The 24,671-nt window shown below is 41.0% G+C and overlaps 1 protein-coding gene across 1 annotated transcript in view; it reads right to left on the bottom strand.

Moving 5' to 3' along the window:
- Cfap54 (cilia and flagella associated protein 54) overlaps window positions 1-24,671 on the bottom strand; it is a 286,067-nt gene that overhangs the window by 60,613 nt on the left and 200,783 nt on the right. The window contains exons 58-61 of the mRNA XM_036170056.1: window positions 21,226-21,331; window positions 20,235-20,328; window positions 15,122-15,220; window positions 14,118-14,259 (exon numbers count right to left, since the gene is read on the bottom strand). Coding sequence (XP_036025949.1) covers window positions 14,118-14,259; window positions 15,122-15,220; window positions 20,235-20,328; window positions 21,226-21,331 — 441 coding nt within the window. The remainder of the gene's footprint in view (window positions 1-14,117; window positions 14,260-15,121; window positions 15,221-20,234; window positions 20,329-21,225; window positions 21,332-24,671) is intronic.

Below are 24,671 nucleotides of genomic sequence, written 5' to 3' on the forward strand. Positions count from 1 at the left end.
CCATCTTTCTTTACAGTCAGTTAAAATTCTGGTGTGTATGTATGTGTGTGTGTGTGTATGTGTGTGTGTATATATATATATATATATATATATATATATATATATATATATATATATATATATATATGCCATTCTGACTGAAGTCAGATGAAATCTCAAAGCAGTTTTAGTTTATGCTTTCCTGATTGCTAAGGGCATAAGGACATAGAACAGATTTTTAGGTAAGAAAGAACATCTTACACACAGCGACCCTGTAGATGCACCTTCTTGTCCATAGCTTGGGGTCCTATATTGCCCATGGCTAACAACAGTTCACTATTCTTTCTTTTACTCATACTGTTTAGGCAAGGTAAAATGTCCAGGACAATTATGAACTCAGCAGATGCATTTATTTCACTTCTGCTTCTAGAGGGAAGAGTTTACCTTCAAATGCAGAGGATAGGTGCTAGGAGGTTGTTTTCCCCACTCAGAAGTCTATTGTTTTATGTTCAATTATGTACGTGTGTGTGTGTGTGTGTGTGTGTGTGTGTGTGTGTGTCTGTGTGTGTGTCTGTGTGTGTGGTTATGTGTATATGGGTTCAGATGTTGATGGATGCCTGAATAGGGTATCAGATGCCCTGGAGCTGGAGTTACAGGTAGCTGTGAGCTGCCCAACATGTGCACTGGGAATTGAACTCAGGTCCCCTAGAAGAGCAGTACACATGCTTAACTGCTGAACCATCTATCCAGCCCCTTGGAACTTTTCTAAATGAAGGAAATCTCCTTTAACTCAGTTTCAGAGTCATAGATAATTGTTCAACTTCATTAAATTTTTCGTGTCTGTTTGAGATGATGATTATTTTTCTCTTTTCATCTACTAATGTAGTGATTGGCATTAATAGATTTTCTAATTTTGAGTTACATTTGCATTTCTGGAAGGAATCCAATTTGACATCATGTATCTTTCAACATGCTGCTTATGTTCACCAGCCATGCATGTACATGATCAAAAATAAAAGTCTCTCTCCCCAGAGGCAAGTATTTTTAACCATTTGTACTTTACTTCTAGTGGTTAGTTCCAGCTCGGGAAATTATTTTCTTGTAGCATTTTTCCCTTCATTGTCAGTTCGGAAGAACGTATTGATTAGCTTTCTATGACATTAACTCAGAGGCCATTTCTCCATCCTTCAGAACTGTTACTGTGTATCACCACATCCGGTTCCCTGACCACACACCCATGTTCTAAAAGCTCTCTAGTTGCATCAGATATGGATGCTATCTCCGGCTATCTTCCTTTACAAGCTAATAGCATCTGCCCCTTTGCCCCCCTCCAAGCTTTCTCTTTTCAAAATTCACAACTCTGATGCTCTTGTCTGTATTCATAACCTTTATTCATTTTATCTCTAGGATAAAAATCAATAAAGAATGCTTGCTGAGTGTGGTGATGCACTTATGATTCCCGTAATTGGGAGGTAGAGGCAGAAGTATCAGGAACACAAAGTCACCCCTGGATATATAAATAGCCCATCTCAGAAAAACACCAAAAAAGAATATTCACATTAGGATCAGGACTGCTTAGTTCAATACAACCAAATCTCTTTTCTGAAGGCTTAATGTCACAATCCCACAAGCCATAAAGAATAAAGCTTTTAGCATGAAGATCAAAAGGGTTGTTTTAATTCACACCAGCCACCAAATCATGGCATCACTTCCTTGTACACTTCACTGGACCTTGAATCTTTTAATCTCTGAATATTTTTCCTCACTGAGATAACAGTTCCATTTCACTGTATGTTTAATGTCTTCCAACTTCGTAATTATCCCAGCTGCTGCCTTGTACCCATTCACATTTGCTTGCGGTATTGTTAAGATTGCCAACCTTCCACCCTACTTTTCACAGATGCATTACAGGTGGCTGCATCGTGTGCAATACTGCCCCCTCTTCCTTTCCTTCCTTCATTTCCAGTCTTGCATGCCAGGATGAATTGCCAAGAAACTTCCTCAAAATCATTTATCCACTTGGTTCCTTAAGGACCCTGACACCTAACTTGTGACTTAGTGAAATACAAGCTTTCTTCCCTTCTGTCCTTCAAAGGCCATGCTCTGGTGTCTTCCCAGCCACTGTTGCTGGGATGGAGTTGACACTCAGCAAACCCACTCTCCTCCTAACCCACCTGCCCCACCTCATTCTGGAATGTACAGTTTTCAATCAACTCAAAATCTCTGTTGATTGAGAGTTTCATTTTTAGGTCAAGCTTTCTATTTTTTAGTTGTGCTGCATGGATCCTGGTAGAAGTTCTCAACTTAAAGGCTCATTCTACCTACAGCACTGAAAAGTAGTTTTTATTGGTCTCTGTGATGACTGCCTCCAATCTTCTCCTTCTACATCTTGAATGTATAGTATATTGGTTGAACATGAAAATGTTTCCACTGATTCACTCTTTTTTTAATTTCTCCCTCTTTCCTTCTCTGTCTAGTTTCTCCTCTTCCTTCTCTCTTCATCCTTCTTATCCCACAAAAGTGGGCACTTGGTTGGTGGCAGATAGGACCCTCTACTGTTATGAAGAAATGTGGTTATTTCTTACTAAATAAGTGACGCTGGATTTGCTGTATATCCAAATAAACAAAGTCAGTCTTGACTTTAGTCTCACACCACACACAAGACTCACACAGAAAAATAGATGCTGAGTGAAATGTAGATCTAAATGTGAGTGATAGAAGAAAGAGAGGGACACAGAAAGACATCTTTAGGATTTGTTTTGTATGTAAGAAAATATTTGTACAATTGAACATCAAGAGTACAATCCACAAGAGGAAACACTTGCCTGGCAATTAAGACACATACCCAGATTTCTAGCACAGAGGCAGGAGGATTGCAAGTCCAAGACTGATCTGAGCTATAGAGCAAAACCCTGTCTTAAAAGACATTTATAAACTGCACAATAACAGAAGTACAAGCTTTAAGTAATCCAAAAGTAAATAAAATAAAAGGACAAACAGAATGGGAAAAGATAATTGCAAGATGTATAATCAGCAAAACGTCCATACTCAAATATATAAAGGACATCTGCAGCTCTCTTAGACAGAGAAAAAAACTCCCAAGGGAAAATACAGATGGTTCTTGAAGAAGAGGGCCCCTCCAAAGAGTGTGCTGTAGCCAGTATGCAATACGGAATACAGCATGTTCAGCAAGATAAATTTCAAACTAAACTGCCTTGGAGAACTTGTAACGATGCACACATGCCCTCTGATGCAGCAATCCCACGCATCGGCAGATATATAAAAACACAACCATCTGTATCCATAAGCTCACACAGTGTGGAGAGCAGGCTCTTTCACAACAGCCTTCCATGTTTACCTATGGATGATAACAGTGCTATTACAGCCATGAAAGGCTGAATCTCGGGGTTGAACAAAAGAAGCCAGCTGCACTAATGATATTGGTTCATTTACACAAAATCCAAACACTGGACAAACTCATATTAGAGATTAAAAGGCAAAAAGGTTAACAGGAACCAGGAGGGGTCACTAGGTGAACTTCCAGGGTGCTGGCATTGTTCCCTGCCTTGATTAGTGATGGTTACACGGGCCTTTCTTCTGTGACAAACAACCTGTATTCTCACAATCTGCACCCTATTTATATTTATCTTCTTACACAGAAAAATATTTTTTAGCCAAACATGTTCGATGCCTTTGACATTGAACATGCCTGTATGACAATGGCTTAGTCCTCCTCTTCTAGAAACCATCAATGAACAACAAAGAAAACAAGTGTCTTAGTTAGAATTTCTACTGCTGCAACAAAACACCATGACCAAAAAGCAAGTTGGGGAGGAAAGGGTTTGTGTGGCTCACACTTCAGCATTGCTGTTCATCACTGAAGGAAGTCAAGACAGGAACTCAAGCAGGGCAGGATCCCGGAGGAAGGAGCTGGTGCAGAGGCCATGGAGGGGTGCTGCTTACTGGCTTGCTTTCCCTGGCTTGCTCAGTCTTCTTTCTTATAGAACCCAAGACCACCTGCCTAAGGATGGCACCACCCACCATGAGCTGGGTCCTCCTTCACTGATCACTAATTGAGAAAAGACCTTACAGCTGGATTTCATGGAGGCATTTCCTCAACTGAAGCTCCTTCCTCACTGATGACTCTAGCTTGTGTCAAGTTGACACACAAAATCACCCAGTAAAACAAGTTAACAGCCTACAGTTCAGTTTAGAAGAGAGGAAATCTCAAACCACAAGATGTGGAGAGTCATTTCCAAAGCAGATGCCATCCAACAGAGAGCACAGAGAAGGAGGTCAAGGGCGACACTGAGCTGTAAATCCTAGAAAGAAATTGATGATGAAGATTGGGACTGTGGGGCTAGTCAAGCAGTTTTGCTCTTCATAGTATTAAAAAACGAATGTAATGTGATAATCCAAAAGCTATAATACAGCCTTTCCAAGTAAAAATGGAAAGCCAGTGAAGTATCATATAGCCCAGTAGTTCTCAATCTTCCTAATGCTGCGACCCTTTAACATAGTTCCTCATGCTGTGGTGACCCCCAACCATAAAATTATTTTCATTGTTACTTTATAAGTGTAATTTTGCTGCCATTATGAATCACAATGTAAAGTTTTAGAGATAGAGGTTTGCCAAAGAGGTCTCAAACTACAAGTTGAGAACCACTGATACATAGTGAGTTGTAGTGCATTGGCCAGAGACGTGCACCCCAAACCTAGACACTCATGCAGCTTTGCACCAGTGACTACCCAATGTTCATCCTGAGGTCTGAAGATCTGCAAGTCCTGTTTGCAATAATCGCCCATGGGTGAAAGCTCAGTCAACCCAACTGTGACGCTGTAAAATGGTCAAACATACTGGCTTAAAGCTAGAGCTGAGAAACAGAGAATCCCTCCCTACCTCTGCAGCAGAATTACACATTCACATGACACATGGCTCCCATTTACTGATGTGGTTCATCTGAGGTTTCACTTGAGTTTGTCTAATAATATCAGCACCAAAACCTCCAACAAGATCTCTCTTTATGGCAATGTCGGCAAGAAAGCAAAGTGCTCAGAGCATGGAAGGACTCTGTTTCAACCTAACAGTTGATGGTGGAGTATGCTGCCATTTGCAGGAAGTGGTGAGGTGCGCCTTAATGGGACGCTAGGAAGGGGGACAATATATTGCCTCACTGTCTTTGCATTCTTCATGTGAAACAAATAAATTAATTAAAATGCCAGTTTTGTTTAATCATACTTGATGAAGCAGTACAAGTCATTAAAGCTATTAACTATCCACTCTTTTTTTTCATATTCTGTGTAATAAAACATGAAGAGCAGGCGAGGCCCCTCCCTCTACTGTGTGAGTAGGCACAAGTGCAGTCCCAGAGTGGCAGCTGGATGTGCCCCACCCCACCCTCATGGAACACCTTGAAAAGAACCAACAAGCTACAAGGTGATGTCAGGCATAGGTAGGTGGAAACATCTGAAATATGGAAGACATCCCCTGGGCTTCAAGGGAAACACAAATGCCAGGATTAGAGCTGGTGAGAAACCATCAAGTTTTCAAGTGGAAATCCTGAATTTGGGGAAGTTTATACATGCCACTAAGGACTTTCCAGGACTTAGGGTTTTCTGAGAGGAATGGTGGTGGTCTAACTTTACAGGGTTTGACATTGGCCAAGGAAGTAGAACAGTGTCTAGATGTCCTCATCACTCCAGGAACCAATGTTTCCCAAATGCTTAAGCTGCCACCGGAACCCCAAGCTGCTCTCAGCACCTTAGCCCTCTGTCTGGTGAAAGAATTCAGAGACACGCAGAGTGCCATCTAGAAGACAGACAGATGGAGGTTTTTACAGAGTCAAGTGGAGTACTCTCAACGGGAAGGACAGGCGATAGCCACTGACCACTGCGGAGGAGAGCACTCCTGGATGAGAGTGGATGGCAATCAGAGAGGCCACCATGTTAGCTACATTTTAGGTATGCTTTATAGTATTTCTTAAAGTCCCTAAGTTATAAGGCTTTCCTGGGGTGAAGGAGGGGAGGCAAGTGTTCCTGTTCAGATGACTGGCCTGGCTACCAAGCAACAGAGCCACTCAAAAAGATTCTTGTTGCCAAGAGGTGGTGGCGCACGCCTTTAATCCCAGCACTCAGGAGGCAGAGGCAGGCAGATCTCTATGAGTTCCAGGACAGCCAGGACTGCTTCACAGAGAAACCCTGTCTCAAAAAAACACCACCAAAAATAAGATTCTTGTCAGGTTATGGGCATCAATGAGAGACCCAGAGTTTTCACCCCAGCTTCCTGCTGTCGGTGGAGTAACTTACACGTTACAAATACTTACTTAAGAGTGTCTTACTGTCCTCACCCTTCACTGGGCAAAGGCCTATTAACAAACCCTGGGGCCCAGACTAACACTAGTCCCCTATAAAACCCCACAGTAACGTGCATCTTTATTTCCCAGATCACATATTTGATAACTGGGTCTCCAGGAATTAGAAAACATCTTCATTCCTTTTGGTGACCTTAATCCTCTGAAAGATGGAGCAGGCCAATCAGGCCCCAAATTTGCCTATTAAAAAGCTTGGTCAGGTGACTCATCCTTACCTAAAAGGTAATTCCAAGCAACTCTCTTCAAGGTCCACAGAGGTCCTCACCAGCTCTGGCCTAAGCACTTTGGTGTCCTTTATGGCAAACTTTTCTAAATTCAGATCTGTTCCCAGATGACAAAGGCCAGCCCTTAAGCCAATTTGCTTCTAGAGTCAATGAATTCCAACAGACTATCAAAGGACATGGTTCCAAAGACAGCCAAATCCACCAGAAAAATCAGAGAAGTCTCTTCTCCTACTGGGAGAAAAGGTACTAATTGAAACCTAAAGGGAGGACCTCGGGTCCAACAGTTAACTCCTATTTGAAAAGGCCCTTCACCCATGCTTTTATTTCCTAACATCATCAAAATCCTGAGAACTGACCACTGAATTCATCACTCTCCAGTTAAACTTTGGTAAGAAAACCCTCCAAGCAAACACCCCCTACCCTGCAGTGAGGACTGAAACTCATCTAAATGGACTTGTCAATCACCTGGACAGAAGAGACCCTTCACGTAAGCTCTCCACTCCGGATGCTTTAGAAATTGATAAATCCTGGCTAAAACTGTAGGCTGACACAGTTTGGCCACTGTCCACTCCACCTCTTCAGACTTCCTCCACAGTGGTCCCTTCAGCCACTGCTTGCTCTACCCATAAAGCAATGTTTCTCCACCTGTGGGTCACGACCCTTTGGGAATTGAACAACCCTTTCATGGGGGTCACCTAAGAGCATCAGATAACACAGATGCTTACATTATGATTCATAACAGTAGCAAGATTACAGTAATAAAGGAACAACAAAATAATCGTATGCTTGGGGGTCACCACAACATGAGGAACTGTATCAAAGGGTCATAGCACTAGGAAGAACCACTGTCTTACAGTGTCCCACTTGATCTTGAGATAAACTCTACCTACCTTCCTCACGATGTTCCACACATTTTCTCAATTCTGTCAACAGAGATAGCAAGGACTAGGGAGCTCGTGGGAGACCAAGGAGTGAGATCTATGAGATAATATATGGGGTTACAAATCCCATATGAGCTAGAGGTCCACATAGACAGCAAGGTGGACCGATATACTTTAATGCATTATAGCAGAGAATGAAAAGTGATGTGGTTTCAGAAAATCCCCCACAGTTAATGACCCTTTCACCCAAACACCACCTCCCCAGCACTGCTTTGCATACAAAGAATATAATGATTTGAAGAGGCTCTTTAAATACTTAGCATCTCCTAACTGTATATCTCTGTGAAGCGGCATTTTCTTTACTTACTTCAGTGAAAACATTATGTTGCTGCAGATCGACATCAGAAGGTCAGAGAATTCAACTAATTTTTAGAAAACCAGATATTACATAAATTTGTAATAGCTTATTTCTGCTAACTTGTGGTAGATTTATTAATGATCTCCTTAAATTAATAAACTTTAACTTCCAGTTTTAATTTCTAACATAGCTTTATTACCTCCATAGTGATAGATCTAATTTTTTTTGCCTTCATAAAAAATTTGAGCAAATTATATTTTTCCAGACAGTTATAAATTTTATAGAGCTATGAAATTTATTCTCTTGGAGTAGAATAAAAACAAATCTGTAACGATTTAATTTTTCACCATCAATGGTTATATTTCTGTTGATATTTACCACTTATGAGAAATATTTTTATAATTAATTTTCCTAAAATATTAATCTGACTAATACTAAGCTCTCTCTCTCACTCTCTCTCTCTCTGTCTCTCTCTCAATTGTAACATTTTTAGTACTATTTTTGTTTCCTAATCTATTATATACATACTGTAAAGTGGTTTTATAAAATCCAATATAATTTTTATGGTAATGAATTTGTTATTTAGATTATGACTAGTCTCATTTTATTTAGACATATGACTAAAGTTGTGATATTTAATGTCACAAAGGGAAATTAAGACCAGATCAGTTTTGGTTCAATGTACAAAATCTTTTTCTGACTAAAAGGTGACAGTTTTTTCTCTTTCTGATCTACGGGTGTTAGAAACAATTATTAAGATGGAGTTACGCTAAAAGCACCTTCAGGAGGACTAGGGAAGGGAATAGGTGAGTCCCTTGTACCCTGCCCTGGGGAGCGTCCCTTTGCAACTGTTGCTATGGGCCCCAGCCAGAGCTTCCTGTCTTCCTCTGTCTAAGACAGCCTGTGCTAAGTTCCCTGTGCCATTTACTTGGTGTGAGATCTAACCTAGTTATAACTCTGGTTATAACCAGAGTGAGTTTCTGACTTCTCCCAAGTGGATCTATTTCAAAGCTGCTTCTGCTCTGACCAGTGGGCAGAATATTTTTAGACCCCCAACTCAAGGACCAACCTATGATAAACCCCAACTCCATGCCATTGGCTAGGTTCTATTTTCCCTCCCCATGGGGCTCTTCTACCCACATCCCTGAGCAGGCAGCAAAGTCCTAGCCCCACCAATAAGGCCAGATTCTAGCCCTGCACCATCAAGGGCCTCTGGCTACCCCTGCTTTAAAAAAAAAAAAAAAAAAAAAAACTCCATTTTACCTTGAGAACACAGCTGGGTTTTTCTGCTGTCAAACTCAGCCATGAATTCAAACAAATTCTGTTCACTTCTTTGCAGAATTGCTCTATACTTGAGTTAGAATGGACAGGAGAAGCTTTCAAATCAGTTAAATCCCTTCGATAGACTGACTCTAAACTAAACAGCAGCTCTGTGTTAAGTCCTGTGAGTGTCTTCTCACTCCAACGTGATGCTTAACAACACTGCCCAGGCTGGGTAGATGCAGGACTGAACTAGTAGAGGAAGGTGGCTAGATTTCATTACCTCAGCATCCTGTCTCCTTTGTAAAGATGTACATTGCTGATGCTCTCCCTGGATTTCTCCTATGGGATATGGAACCTGTTGTTATCAGCTAGTGGTCCAGCCTTTGAGCTCTCTGCTGTTGTTAGTCCCTGGCTGTGAGGGCCCTACTAGGGGTATGTAACTCTGTTTTCTCTGGGTCTCTGACAGGCACCTCTTCCTGTCTATCTTCCAGAAGATGGCCTCCCACTGCTATCTCTTATGTATCATCTCACTTCCTGTTTTCCATTGTGACTATACTTAGTATAATACTTACTACCTAAAATCTGATCATGTTGACAGTACCCCAGCACTGTCTCTTCCCATCTTTTTTTTTTGCATGTGTATGTATGTACAGTGAGCATGCATATATGGATGTTCACAGTTACACATCTGTGCAACTGTATGTGAAAGACAAAGGTTGGTGTTGGATATCTTCTTTAGTCAATAGCCACTTTATTTCCTGAGCCAGCGTTTCTTCCTGAAGTCAGAGCTTGCTGGTTTGGCTAGTCTAGCTAGCTAGCTTCACCTGAAGATCCCATATGTACTTTCAAAGTGCTGGGATTGCAAGTGGGTCACCACTGGCACCCAGTGTTTATGTGGGTGTTGGGGACCCACACTCACTGGGCCTCACACTTGTAAAGCAATCTCTTTAACTACCAAGACATCTATCCAGGGCCCTTTTCAAATTTAAATGATCGATGAGGTATCTCTCCAGTGGAAGCTCTGGGCTTATTTAGACACTGGACCAGGACAGCTCTGCCATACTGCAATTGGTTTTCATCATGCCTCAGTAACTATTTCTAGTGATGCAGTACAGTGATGGACACACACACACACACACACACACACACACACACACACGCACGCACACACGCGCACACACGCACGCACACCCCTCCACTATTTTAGCACAGGTGAATCTCTGTCTGTCCCATGGGTAAATGATGTAACTGTCTGGGACTTGAGTACAAAATGCATCAGTCCATTTTTCTGCTACTAATTGTGCCATGGAGGAATAAGAGAATGAGATAGTTGTAGAGAAACAGAGTCTCTGTGTTTAGTTGGCGTTGAGTTCATCTCTGAACAAAGACCCAGTGAGAAAGGGGAGGACAAGACCCATTCCTTCAGGTAGGAAGATCAGCTGTGTTTCAGGAGACAAGGCACATGTAAGTACCAACAGCTCTGCTCCACAGGCCTCTGTAGTCTTGACAGGGAGTTCACCAACATGGCCTGCACTTGTAGCTTTCTGAATCTCATGTGCATTTAGCTGGAAGAGGCTGCATCTGGGACCACTAATCTGAAATGGTACTTTGAATTTAAAGTGTCTTACAGAATTTAATATTTTTTATCCCTGCTGAATTAATATTAAGGCCACAAGAAAAATCAAGACTAGAAGATTGTGTATATTTGATCATAGCTGCAAAGTTAGCATCTAATAAATGTTCTCATGCTGAATATAAACATGGTCCCACATTGCCAGCGCCATCATTTTGGGGTCTACAAGACAATGTGCAGAATGTTCAACAAATGGGATCAAGCATTCTGCTGGGATTTTTCAATGTCCTATGGACGCCTATAATTGCTCTCAGGTCCTGACAAGGAACTCTGGAGTCCAGCTTGTACAGGTAGCTGTTCTGGTACTTCAGTTCAGGTCTTGAATCGCTTTGTCAAGAACATGTGATTTCCATTCCATCTGGTACTGATTTGCGTCTGTCCTATAATACACTACTCCCGGGAGAAAAGAATGCTCCCAGCAAACTCTTGTTGCATCCTGATTGTTCCCAACTTTCTACAGAAGACATCTATTTAGCTTCTGGAGTATTAATCTCACTTGTATTAGTGTGGTTTTCTAAAAGACAGATTTGTATATTTCAATGTGTGTGCCTGTTCTACTGCCCACGACTAGAGGCTCATGGAAGGTTAAGACGTGCTTCCCGGGTGTGTTTGTTCCATGACTCCCCTCTGATGGGCATAAGCATCTGATGCAGGTCTTGGGGTGTAGCTCAGTGCTGAAGTAGATACTTAGCAAGCTCAAGACTCTGGATTCCACCAATAGCACAGCAAAGGAGTGGGAAGGAAGGGAGAGAAGCAAAGAAATATCTGGTACTGCTCTCTGCACACAAAACGAATATTGTTCATTACCTCGTGTGTAGATGAATACTAATATTGTTTAAAGCTAGATTACTGAGGTTTTCTTCTGGATGCTAATTTATGCTAATGAGTAGGAAATCAAACAAGTTTTATTTGTTGTTGTTGAGAGATTTTTCCCTTTAGCAAGTCATTTTAATATGAACTTCACGGCCATCTGTGTATTTGTGGAAGTCAGGTGGGAATTCAGAACTTCCTTCCAACCCAAACACAGAAATGAGCGAAGTCACCAACATGCATTAATTATCAGCCTGCCAGGAAAAGACTGGAGGGCAAGATTCATATTCTTTATGCAAGGTAAAATGAAAACAGATTATACTTTCCAACCGAGCAATTTCATAGTTAAAATAATAAAGAAGTATTAATGGTCTAAACAGAAACTAAGGAAACCAGAATGTGTGCTAGGAAGGCTGTCCACATAGAACAACAACAAAGAATTAAGCTAAGATGAAAATGACTCAACTGGACTGACTGATTTCAATTGGTTTAGAGAATACCATCCTCCATTGTGTATCCATGGCTGGTATCATTAGTTGGTCCTGACAACAACTCTTCCTGTCTTTCTGTACAGGTTTTGCACTTGGTGAGATAGTGTAGATTATTATCCAATGACATTCACAGACATCTTACCCCTTCTATGGGCAGAGCACATGTCCCTACCCCACTCACACTGAACACTGCTATGAGCAGTAGGGTGGGATGGTAAGAGAGGCCTTCTGTAAGCCTGTGTGATCTGACCTCTGGCTCTTGCCCCTGTGGGAGATCAGTTCCCACATTTTTATGACAGTGAACTCTTGAGGAGAAAGGGATAAAAGACTGAGGTAGAAAGACAGAGGTAGAAGGATAGAGGGGAGAGAAACAGAAACACAGGTCAGACTTGGGAGGGCCTGGATCATTATCCACTGGCTCCTTCTGTCTCTTCTAAAGGGCTATTTATAGGAATGCCAATGGGTGGAGCAAAGATCTCTGTGAAGTGTAGACCCTTTTAATTACCTAGTAACCATGTACATGGTCAAGCAATCTTCTAACGCAGCCCTTCTGGGTAAAGCAAGCTCAGATCTCACGAGGAAACCTTCTTTGGGTCTCTGCATGCCCTGCTGTCTGCTGTGAGTGGAACATGCTTTGGGGACCCATGAGCTCTGCAGGCTAGAGCACAAAGCAGATGCTCATGGAGCACGTCTCAGCTCCATCTGCAGCCTGAGGCAGAGCACAGAAGAAAAATAAAGATTTTCTTATTTGAAGGGCACTGAGGGATGCTCAGTCCATCTTTATGATCCTTATATGTCATCCCTAAAAGTGAAGACCACAAGGAAAGGAGTAGGATAAAGTAGATGTATCATCCAGAATTCATGGGGATCTGATGGAAGAAGAGATAACCATGCTGGAAGCAAGAGAAATGTGACCAGTCCCAGGTTGTTAGCCTGTTCTGTGCAAGGCCAGAGGCATTGTCTCTAGTGAACTTATCTATAAAGGCCTAGGAGAAGGGAGAACCCAGATAGAGGTGTGGGTAATAACCCACAGCCCAAGATAGCAAAATTCTACTAGGCATGAGAACACTAAAATTTTAAAAATGAAGTTTCAGTACAAGAAAGCTATCTGATCAACATTTGACCTCCCTCAAAACATCGTTATGCTGGAAATAGTCTTGGTCACTGAATCATCATCTTTAAGGAGCTTGTAAAGACAATGATGGGAGATTCGAGAGCATCACTGAAGGGCAACCCTTCGACAGAGAAAGCTGATCCCTGAGGCTGTAAGGGGGCCACTACCACCTGGTTGGATCACAGGGAAGATTTTCATCTACTTTGCCTCTGTGTTTCACTCATACCAAAAAAACAACAAACAGCAACAACAAAACAGAGGCATCAGTCTTCCCGAAATATTTGGCACCCCCTTACCCCTTGGCACCTGTTTTCAGTGTTCAGTATATGAGAAATATTCAACAAATATTTTTGACAAGTGGGTGAACAAATGCTAAAATGAATGTTAAGTGCATTCATATGTTGAGTCCACCATAGGTAAGTAAAAGTCATAAAAAACAGTAGTAAAGTTTAAACTCTATTCATCTGGCATTCATCAGTTCATTTACTAGATTGAATGCCTGGCATGTGCAAGTGATTGTGTGCTCTATTGAAGATGAAATAAAATAGAGCAGATCCTGCTCTTGGGAAGCCGATGGTAACTTAATGAATGGATGACACACTTAAAGACATGCACTCAAACAGAAACACAAATGTAAAATATTATTAAGACTAAAGAGCCCTAGGAGAGTGTGAGTTGGTGAATGTTTTAGGCTGGAGGATCACAGAAACTCCCTTAAACAAAAAGTTACCATCTGACATGCATATATGCTAAGACAAACAATAGAAGATGGTATCATTCCCAGAGTCCTGACATGCAGCAGCCAGCTGAGTAAAATGTACACTCAGGTAGTAGACTGGCACACCCTATTTTGCCAACTGGCCCTGGGATCCTGGAGACTCCCCAAACCATCATCTCCTTGAAGCAAAAGGCCAACAAATTACAAGAAACTCTTCAAAGGTTGGTTGCATGTTACACAGAGAAGATTCTGGTAAGTTCTGTAGACAAACATACCAAGAAGATAATCTGAATATGAAGAAAAAAGATCCACAGTGGCAAACTCTGGAATGTTTAGCAACGCCATGTGATTCACTTTGTCGGTTCTGGCATTCTTCTTTCCAATCAGGAGGTTGATAGCCAGCACAGCTTCACTGACCTGGAATGACACATTAGAATTCATATATTCTGTGTTAGGACAGGCAATGGCTGGGAGTCTGAACCCCATTGTGGCACCAGGAGGAGAGAGAGCTTTTTAAAGAGAAGATTAGGTCAAGAGAGCTTAGCCCTGAAGCATTGGTTGAGAGAGTAGTCATAGAATAAGTTCCTTCTTACAGGAGAAGCTGTCTCCCCATTTGATTTCTGCTCCTGCCCTTCCACCTTCTGCCAGGCAATGGTAGAGCAAGAAGGCCATGATCAGGTACTAGCCCTTGATCTTGAACCTACCACTCTCAAGCACTGAGAGTCAGTAGATCCATGTTTAACATGAATTACCCAGTGTGTGCTGTTTCTTTGCAGCAGCACAATACAGGCAGAGACAATAAACATGAAGACATGAATCCATAAAATAATATTTGATATACGTTGGAAGAAAAAATCACCATGTGAAAAATAGCATGTGATCCCTGACATGTGGAATATACAACACAGTCAAGCCAATTAATGGGTTAGCTTTGACAATATAATTAATGCATAAGTCACTTTAAATAAGTTAAATCACCCAGCTATGATATGCTTTTGCCAAAATGTCGGACAGGTACACATGTATATCCAACATTTCATTAAGGGAAAATGGAAACTGTTGTGTCTGGTTACTAGAGATTATGAATGCTACACAGGTGTAGAGACTATTTGTAAAGTTTCCCAAGAGACATGGCAGATAGAAATCCCTCCCCAAGTGTAACTTCTCCTTTCTCTCAAGCAGATCTATTGATAGATGGAGGACACAGGGAAGACATTGGGAGAGTCAACAATGGAAGACACAGGGAAGACATTGGGAGAGTTAACATTCACACACTAACCTGTGCAGCAGCTCGTATTGCAATCCAGGCCAGTGAGCTGTAAATCTCAAATCGATTTGCTATTGGTTCTTTAATAAAACTGTGCCTTTTGGGAAGAGGCTAAAATGGTAAATAGAAAGCACTTTAAGATAAAGATATCTCAATGTTTCTTGCAAATCTCACCTTCTCCAGATGACATATTAGCAGAATAATATGCAGCCATCAAAAAGTACAATATATTATTACCATGAAAAAATACTTAAAATATATCACAAAGAAAACTATAGGTTAAAAATTGTGTGTAAGTATGATCCTACTTTTTAAAATTACACATACATTACTGTATATATAAGCAGAAATTATACCAAGACTTCAGAATGATTACTTTTCCCTGATTTTTCTATAATGAGTTTACATGATTTATGTAATAAGTTAATAAAAGTTTCTTTTTAGATGTCAAATTACATTTTAATAGAGGTTATTTACACTAAACATATTATGGGCAAAGAGACCAGGAATGAGGATATTCAAATTTGTTCTGTTTTTCTGTTGTTTTGACTTGGGTCTCAAAGCCCTGCAGGCCCCTAAGTCAAGATTCTCTGGCCTCAGCCTCCTGAGTGACTGAGTGGATTTTGATATTAGGTTACAATTATGAAAAATGCTAAAGGTATTTCATAACTCCATAGAATAGTAGAATAGAAATCACAAGGGACAGTTTTTATATACATAAATACACACATTCACATATATACTCATATGCATTCAATTTTAAACACAATAAGTTTAATGCTACAAAAACAAATACAATAACATACTTTTAATGATAACTGAAGTAAATAAATTTTAAATCAGTTTTTAAACATTTAAGTAATTAGACCAGGCATGGCAGCACAGGCCCTTAATCCCTATGGAGACAGAGACAGGTAGATCTCTGAGTTCAAGGCCAGCCTGGTTGGTCTACAGAGTGAGTTCCAGGGCAGCAAGGGCTACACAGAGAAACCCTGTGTCAAAAAAAATTAAGTAATTAGATGCTTAAGTTTTACTATGTTTGCTATGTATATTTTGACTATTTCTTTATTCTTCAAGAAAACTGAAGAATTGGACATATAGTAACATGAAGCATGTCACTGATTTGCTTCTGTCTAGAAGACTCCTGGGGAAGGAGTGAGGTCCTGGATCCTAGGGATACTGAGCCACTGGGTACAATGGCCTGATGTGGCCAGCCAACACCAGTGACAGGTTTGGAGCAAAGGACGCCAGGAGAGACTTCCCCACAGGTACCTGAAGTCTACAGCTCTGCCTGAGATAAGGCCCTATGGGGAACCATGTGGGCTCTAATGAAGCAATGACTCCCCTACTAAGCCTGAGCAGTTTCCCTGAGTCTGGAAGAAAGACTGACAGCCATGAATTGTATAATCCAGAGTGAGGGGAAGCAATCAGTAACACAGACTCTTGGAAAAGAAGCCACCTTTAATTGAAAGGAGTCATCAGAGGAGGCTGGACTTTGGCTTTTAAAAATGGTCTAGAGAAAGAACATGATGGATTTCCTTTTTAAGATGAGGATGTATCACCATTGCATGGCCCATGTGACCAGAGAAGCAAAACAGAAACCCAGGGAATGACTGGAAATGAAGTCATAAAAGCATATTTCTTTGTAAGAGATGTGATCCTATATACAGAAAATCCTAGGACACACACACACACACACACACACACACACACACACACAAAGAAAATCAACAAACATGGTCAGTGAAGGCATGGGATATAAAATTCAACAATATGTGCAAATCAATTACATTTCTATAAAGAAATTCCAGAATTTATGTCCCTGAAGTCTTAATATTGCTAAGACAAACTGTCAACAGATTGTCCTGTAGCTTCAACAGAATTCCTCAAAAAATCCAATTCAGTTTTCTTTTTGTAAATTGGGACACAGATTGGAATATGTGTGTGAAGATGTGGAGGTCTCCAAGTACTAAAAGAATTTTGAAGATGAATCATGGCGTTGCAGGACATGTGCTCTAAATCCTGAGACCTTCCTTACCAAAAGCTGTAGCAAGAGAGGGTGAAACGTCCATAAAGGTATACTCAAATACCAATGGGTTCTAAAGATCTTAGCATGCCACTCAAAAAACAATGTCTAAAAAAGAAAGAACTCATCCTGGAACTTCATAAAATTAAAAATTTCTTTGTCTCTAAACACCGCAAGCCACCAGCTGGAAGGAAATATTTACAATTCGTGCATCCAACAAACGATCTGTGTCTAGAATATGTGAAAAAAGCAGTCACAACTCATCTTTCTCTTTGAACAATTTTCCCTCATTTAACTGCCTGGGAAATCCCATTCCTTCTTCTAAACTCTCTCATCTGTGAAACTTTCTACAGTATTCCCACAAAAGAGAATTAGTTTGTCCGCCATCTCCACCTTGGCATATTGTGTTTGCAATCCTATCAAGGTGCCATTCAATTATATCTTTCCCTTGGTAGACTCTAGGTTCTGTAGGGAAAGTGAACAACATGCCTGGTACCACATGAAGCCCTTCAAAAATGTTTGGATATTTTTGGTTGTGAGCCTAGCCTTTAACGGCTGAGCCATCTCTCTCAAAAAACAAACGAAAAGTTTAGATAATGAAAGAATGAATGGATGCTCAAAAATGGTTAATTAGACTTAACTAATAATTATTAGGTAATCTACTACATATAAAATACTTAATGAAGACTATAAATGATGTGGTGAAGTTATGTAAAGGTAATGGTACTGAATACATCATGCTCAATACTTTACTTATGCTCCTAGCCGCACTAAAAGATATGTACAGCCATCTCCATGTCAGAGGTGGGGAAGCAAGGCTTCTGAAGTCACTCTGGTATATCAGGTTGAGATCCAAGCCTAAGACTGTATTTATTGCTTGCACACCCCTAGAAGTGGAACAGTACTATTGTTTATTTTGTTTTACATTTTATTTACTTATATTGGGGGTACATGTGTGCCACAGTGCACATGTGGAGGTCACAGGACAACTTGCTCTAGTTGTCTCTTTCCTTCTACCAGGTGCATCATGGGAATCAAGCTTGGTGGCAAGTGCTTTTACCCACTGGCCCACCTTGGTGGCCCCACAACTGCTGGTTTTTAAGGGTTTTTGTGTTGTTTCTAATGACAAATTTCAAATGTATATTTCAACAGCCAAAATATGCCTGGATGAGTGTTTTTATTCATTTTGAGCTATTGTCTGTGTCTTTAGTAATTTTATAACTTGTTAAAATATTTTTTATGTCAAGACACATAGATTTTATGGAATTGCAGTACTTTTTTCCTTCAAATCCTATTTCGCATTTATGATTACAAGCACATCTCTCGGCCAGGCCCAGAAAGTGATGATATTCACACCATTCCACTACTTTGAAGCACTGATCTCTATGGAAACCACACACTTGTTTTTCTCTAACTAGTAACAAACATTTTTATCATGCCACCAGAGCAACCTTTCCTAGCTTATAGTCATTTTGATTTTGTAAGTGGTGATACCCACCTAAGGCAGCTAGCATATGAATAATTTGATTGGCTAAATATATTTACCTAAAGTTTCAAGTCATGTTTATAATGCCTCAAAAACTAGAGATTTGAGACAGCTGCAGTGGAGCACACCTTTAATCCCAGCACTCAGGAGACCAAGGCAGGCAGATCTCTATGAGTTCGAGGACAGCCTGGTCTACATAGAGAGGTTAAGGACATTTAGGGCTACACAGAGAGACCTTATCTCAAAACAAACAAAAACTTAAAAAGATATCTTGGGGAGGAAGTTGCAAGGACAGAGACCAGATTCAAAGGGATAGAAAGATGAGTGAAATCGAGATGCATGGTGTGAAACCCACAACTAATCAATAAAGAGTTTTAAAAGATTAAGAGATTTGATCCCAACATTTTCTGAAAAGATCTCCTTGCAGAATCAATGATCATTTGGTAAGGATAAAATGTGAACATTTACCACAATCCAACAATAACCATGGCATTCAAAGCAACCTGGTTTATTTCTTCCGTTAGAATCTTCCTCAGACAAGATCCTTGGTACTACAGTGGACCTGTGCTCATCAGCAAAACCTGGGAGTCCATTGAAACCCCCAAACCTCAAGCCCACTCCCTAAGTCACAAGTCATTATCTGCCTTCAGCAAGAGTGGGGAGATGTTTCTGCACCTTAGTTTTGTTTTGTTGTTGTTGTTGGTGGTGGTGGTGGTGGTGGTGGTGGTGGGGTTTTTTTCCCCCTTTGGTTTTTTGAGACAGGGTTTCTCTGTGTAGCTTTGAGCCTTTCCTGGAACTGGCTTTGGAAACAAGGCTGGCCTCAAACTCACTGAGATCTGCCTGCCTCTGCCTCCTGAGTGCTGGGATTAAAGGTGTGCACCACCACCGCCCCGCTGCACCTTAGTTTTCGAGCACTGCTGTGTGTGGTGCATCTCCTGTGAGTCCTGCCATATCCACCACCTCCCATCGTGACATCACACCAAAGTGCCACCTTCATTTACCAGCATGATATCATGCCAAAGTACCACCCTTGCTTACAAGACCACCTTCATTTACCATCTCAGTAATGCAAACAACTTCCTCGTCCTAAGTTTCACTACCAAGGACCCCTCTCATCCTCTTTCTCCTTCCTTCCCTTCTGATTTTCATGTCTGCTGCAGTACAGTCTGTCTCCCTCCACTAGCTCAATGGGAAGGGGAACTATGCCTGTCTCAGCATTGACTTACCACCTTCCAGAAAACTGCCTCTATCACAGCAGGTGCTTGATACACCTGTGAGCTATGAACGACACTGACAGGCCCCATTGCTTTCAAAAGTACTATGTGTCCATGTCCTATATTCTCCTGAGCGTTCCTAAGCACTCATAGCCTTTGAGTAGTTACATAACCAGCATTCCATGTGCATCATTTTAACAAGCACAAACACTGAAAGGAAATCAGTTTCCAGAGTTCTACCTAAAGGCTCCCCCGCTCAAAAAAAAAAAGAGGCATCTGACTATAAGTGACTATGAGTCAATGTCTTCAAGTCACATAGGGAGAGGCCCCATTATCCCAGCAGTGAAGCATTACTGAAAATGATCAAGGGCTTCTAATTCCTATAAACGAAGCTGATACCTTGAGTGATGATGGTGTTGCTAAGACTTTCTTCCTTGGCTTCTTCAGATGGAAATATACCAGGGCAATTTCTAGGTAGGAGTCTCTTATCAACCTACAATGATATGACATTAAACTTAGTTTCACCATTCTCTTGTTCAATCTCTTTGTACCTTTCACCAACCATGTCTGGGGGGAGTGAACAGTAAGAATAGACAAGTGGTCTCTTCTCCTAACCCATGCATCTTTAGGCCGCAGATGGTGGGATCTTCCTCAGAAATGAGAAGGTCTTGAGAAAGCTCAGCATTCTACCCAGTCTTATTCTAGCAACATCCCAGGCTATGACTGGTAAAATGCTTAGCAAAGACCTTTCTGGAACATTCCAGAGAAGTAGTCACTAAAGAAGACATAGCAGAAGAAGCCGTCCTTGAAAACCAGGCCTCTGTTTACTCTCCAGTGCTAATTAAAATGGAAATCAACAGAGAACTCCACAGTAAACAGTAATTGTCAAATCTATATATGTTCTATCAAAGGTATCAGTTGACATCTCAGGTCAGTGCTGGGCAAACAGTGGCTTCCCACCAATATTGAGATCATTTCTGTACACAATTAAGCAGGCTACTGATATGGATGGCTACAGAGACTATGAAAGTAATCCTTCTTTAACATCTATAGTAGGTTGTTCTAGTGTAACCAATAGTCTAAAGGAAGTCTCCATGGTCTTGGTACTAATAGGAGACCTGGGTCTAGGGGAGAACCAGTTTGCAGCCTAGAATGCTACTATGACAACTGGGAGGCATCCCACCTTTTCCTGTAAAGGAGGCCTTAGGTCAGAGCCAAAAGCAACAAGCTTGAGAAGCAGGTCAGCAAGCCTGCTGTCTGGACAAACCCCAGTGCATGCACCCCGCCATGACAAGGTCTCATTCATCCCTTTCTTGAATCTTCTGTGTATACCATACAGAACTCAGACCACACAGGAGCAGTTCTACAAGGATGAAATGTTTGCCATTACCCTGAGTTCTGATCGTTTCTCAGGCTTATTTGAATAGCTTCGAAAAAACTCTCTATCTGTGAAACTGGAGATTTCTCTTCTATCAGAATTTGACGCTCTATTCTGCCTGCAAGAAGAAAAAACACACGTAAAGATGGTTTCCCATTTTTTATAATTCATAATGGGAGAGCAAATACTTCATTCTGCAAACTCAGGAAGCTGTCCTTGGCACGTCTGTCTGTCGTTCTTTGATGAAAGATAAGCTGAGGATGAAAGAACTGAAGCTTCCTTCCCCAGAGATGTCTGGAATGCTTTCAATAAAACACCTCTGGCTTTCCATCACCACTGGCCTTACAGCTTACTTTCCTCTGCCCCACTCCTCTGTGATTCCTCACCTCTGACATCTCTCTTTCTCTTACTCTTGTCTATTTCACAAATGTAAAAAAGTGGGGGGAAGGGGCTCAGCTGCATCCTTATGTTCACTGCAGCAGTAGTCATAACTACAAAAACAAAATAAGCCTGAGTTCTCTTTGAGGATGAATAGATTTTTTTCAATGTCACACACACACACACACACACACACACACACACACACACACACACAGACAGAGAGAGAGAGAGAGAGAGAGAGAGAGAGAGAGAGAGAGAGAATATTATCTAGCATGAGAAGAAAGAAATGCTGCCATTTGCACATATGAACCTGGGACACGGTGCTAAGCAAAAGAAGCTAGGCACAGAAAGGTGAACACTGCACAATGTTGCTTACATTAATTCATGAATCCGAGAAATCTCCATTCATGAAGTAGAAAGAGGAGTGCCAGTTGCTGAAGTGTGGGAAACAGGGAGATACTGGAAACAGTTCAGTCAGGATGGATGTGTTCTGTGATCTACTGTACAGCCTCATGATAATTAGTGTATTATATACTTAAATACATACATTATAATTAGAGTGTATTATATGCTTAAAATTACTAAGGATTCTTAAATACTCATGCCACAAAATAAAATGATATGTTTGCATAAGTTGAATTAGCTAGGATTAATCACCTCATACTATATTCATATATGGAAGCATTACACTGTACCTAAATATATATAATTTTTGTCAATTAACTGCAAAGTTTTTCAGATACACACACACACACACACACACACACACACACACACACACATTGGTTGTGAGCCTAGCCTTTAATAGCTGAGCTATCTCTTCAGCCTTGTTTTTAAGTTTTAAAATAAACTTAACAAGAGCCAGGCAATGGAGGTTCATGCCTTTAATCTCAGCTTTCAGGAAGGTAGAAGCAAGTGAATCCCTGAGTCTGAGATCAGCCTGGTCTACAGAGTGAGTTCCAGGACAGCCAGAGCTACATATAGAAACCCTGTCTTGGAAAAATCAAGATGATGATGATGATGGTGATGATGATGATGATGATGATGATGATGATGGTGATGATGATGATGATGATGATGGTGATGATGATGATGATGGTGATGATGATGATGGTGATGGTGATGATGGTGATGATGATGATATGATGATAAACTTAATGGAAAATAAAGCCTTTATAAAAAAGCAAGTGGTTTTTTGTTTGTCTGTTTTGTTGTTGTTGTTGTTTTAGAGATGATGCCAACGCCCACCCATCACTTGGCTCTCAGCAACCATGGTAGATGCCATCCTTCAAGCACAAGAACTGAGAGAGCTGTCCTGCAGCAGAAATTCCAGGAAAGCGAAGTCTTAGAGTCACCATGAGTAAGATGCAGTGTTTGTGTAGCAGGAAAGGGCCAAGAGAGGGACACAGAGCTCCCATCTGGGCATGCTCATTTAATAGCTGCCAGTGCGTGAGAGGTTAACTCTAGTGTGACATGTCTAGCTCAATAAATGACAGCAATCATTATACTTTCAATTTTCTTGCAGCAGAAATGGCCATGATGAAATCATATGAACATTGTCTGTAAGTTCTAAAGACAGGTATTCTACAGTTATTAAATTTTAACTTTTTTCCCTTTTTTATTTATTATATTTGTGTTTTAATTTTCCACAGCCATGGGTTCCCCTGTCCTTCCCCCTCCCGCCCCCACCTCCACCTTTCTCCCATCCCCTCCCCTCCATTCCCATCTCCTCCAGGGCCAAGACTCCCCTGGGGATTCATTTAAACCTGGTGGATTCAGTCCAGGCAGGACCACTCCCCTCCTTCCAGACTGAGCAAAGTATCCCTGTGTAAGCCCAAGGTTCCAAACAGCCAGCTCATGTGCTAAGGACAGGTCCCATCCCACAGCCTGGATGCCTCCCAAACAGTTCAAGCTATTCAACTGTCTCACTTATCCAGAGGGCCTGATCCAGCTGGGGGCTCCACAGCCTTTGGTTCATAATTCATGTGCTTCCATTCGTTTGGCTATTTGTCCCTGTGCTTTTCCAATCTTGGTCTCAACAATTCACACTCTTACAGTCCCTCCTATTTCTCGACAATTGGACACCTGGAGCTCCACCTGGGGCCTGGCTGAGGATCTCTGCACCCACTTCCATCAGTTATTGGATGAGAGTTCCAGCATGACTGTTAGGGTGTTTGGCCATCTGATCACCAGACTAGGTCAGATCAGACTTTCTCTCAACCATTGCCAGTAGTCTACAGTGGATGTATCATTGTGGATTTCTGGGGACCTCTCTAGCACTTTGCTTCTTCCTGTTCTCATGTGGTCTTCATTTATTATCTCTTATAGAAATTAACCAAAATGTCTAACTAGGTAATGAAATAATGTAAAACACTAACTTATTATTATCATTTAATAATAAATTATTTTATTGTCTTAATTAATAATTACAATTTGTTTATTAGTTATTATTTGGCAAGTTTGTGTTTTTAAAAGATTTATTTTTATGTTTTTAATATTTTCTTTTTATGTGTACAGGTGAGTTTTCTTGCACATACGTCTGTATATCATGTATATGCCTGGTACCTGAGAAGGCCACAAGAGGGCATTAGATCCCCTCGAACTGAAGTTATAGCCTTATGCACACTGGGAATCAAACCTGGGTCCTCTGGAAGAGAAGTCAGTGATCTGAACTGCTGAGTCATCTCTCTAGCCCTAATTTTTTATTTTTAAATTATGTGTATATGTGTGTCTGTGTGGGTATATGTGAGCATGCGTGAAGCCACCCACAGAGGCCAGAAGGCCAGAAATACTTTGTTGGATCTTGTGGAGCTGGAGTGACAGATGGTAACTCCTCCTAACAATGGGTGCTGGTAACTAGACTCAGATCCTCTACAAGAGCATTACATGCTTCTAACTGCTGAGTCACCACTCCAGTTATATGACTTGTGATGAAGTGGCCGATGTGGACATTTTCTTGAACCAAACACTAAACTTTATATGAGGACATTGATTAATAGTAACTTTATTTTCTAGATATGACTTAAAGAGAGGCTTTCATCAGTAACTGAAACTGACAGAGAGGACTGATGTATCTT

This window comes from Onychomys torridus, chromosome 20 (assembly GCF_903995425.1).
Source record: "Onychomys torridus chromosome 20, mOncTor1.1, whole genome shotgun sequence".
Taxonomy (NCBI): Eukaryota; Metazoa; Chordata; class Mammalia; order Rodentia; family Cricetidae; genus Onychomys; species Onychomys torridus.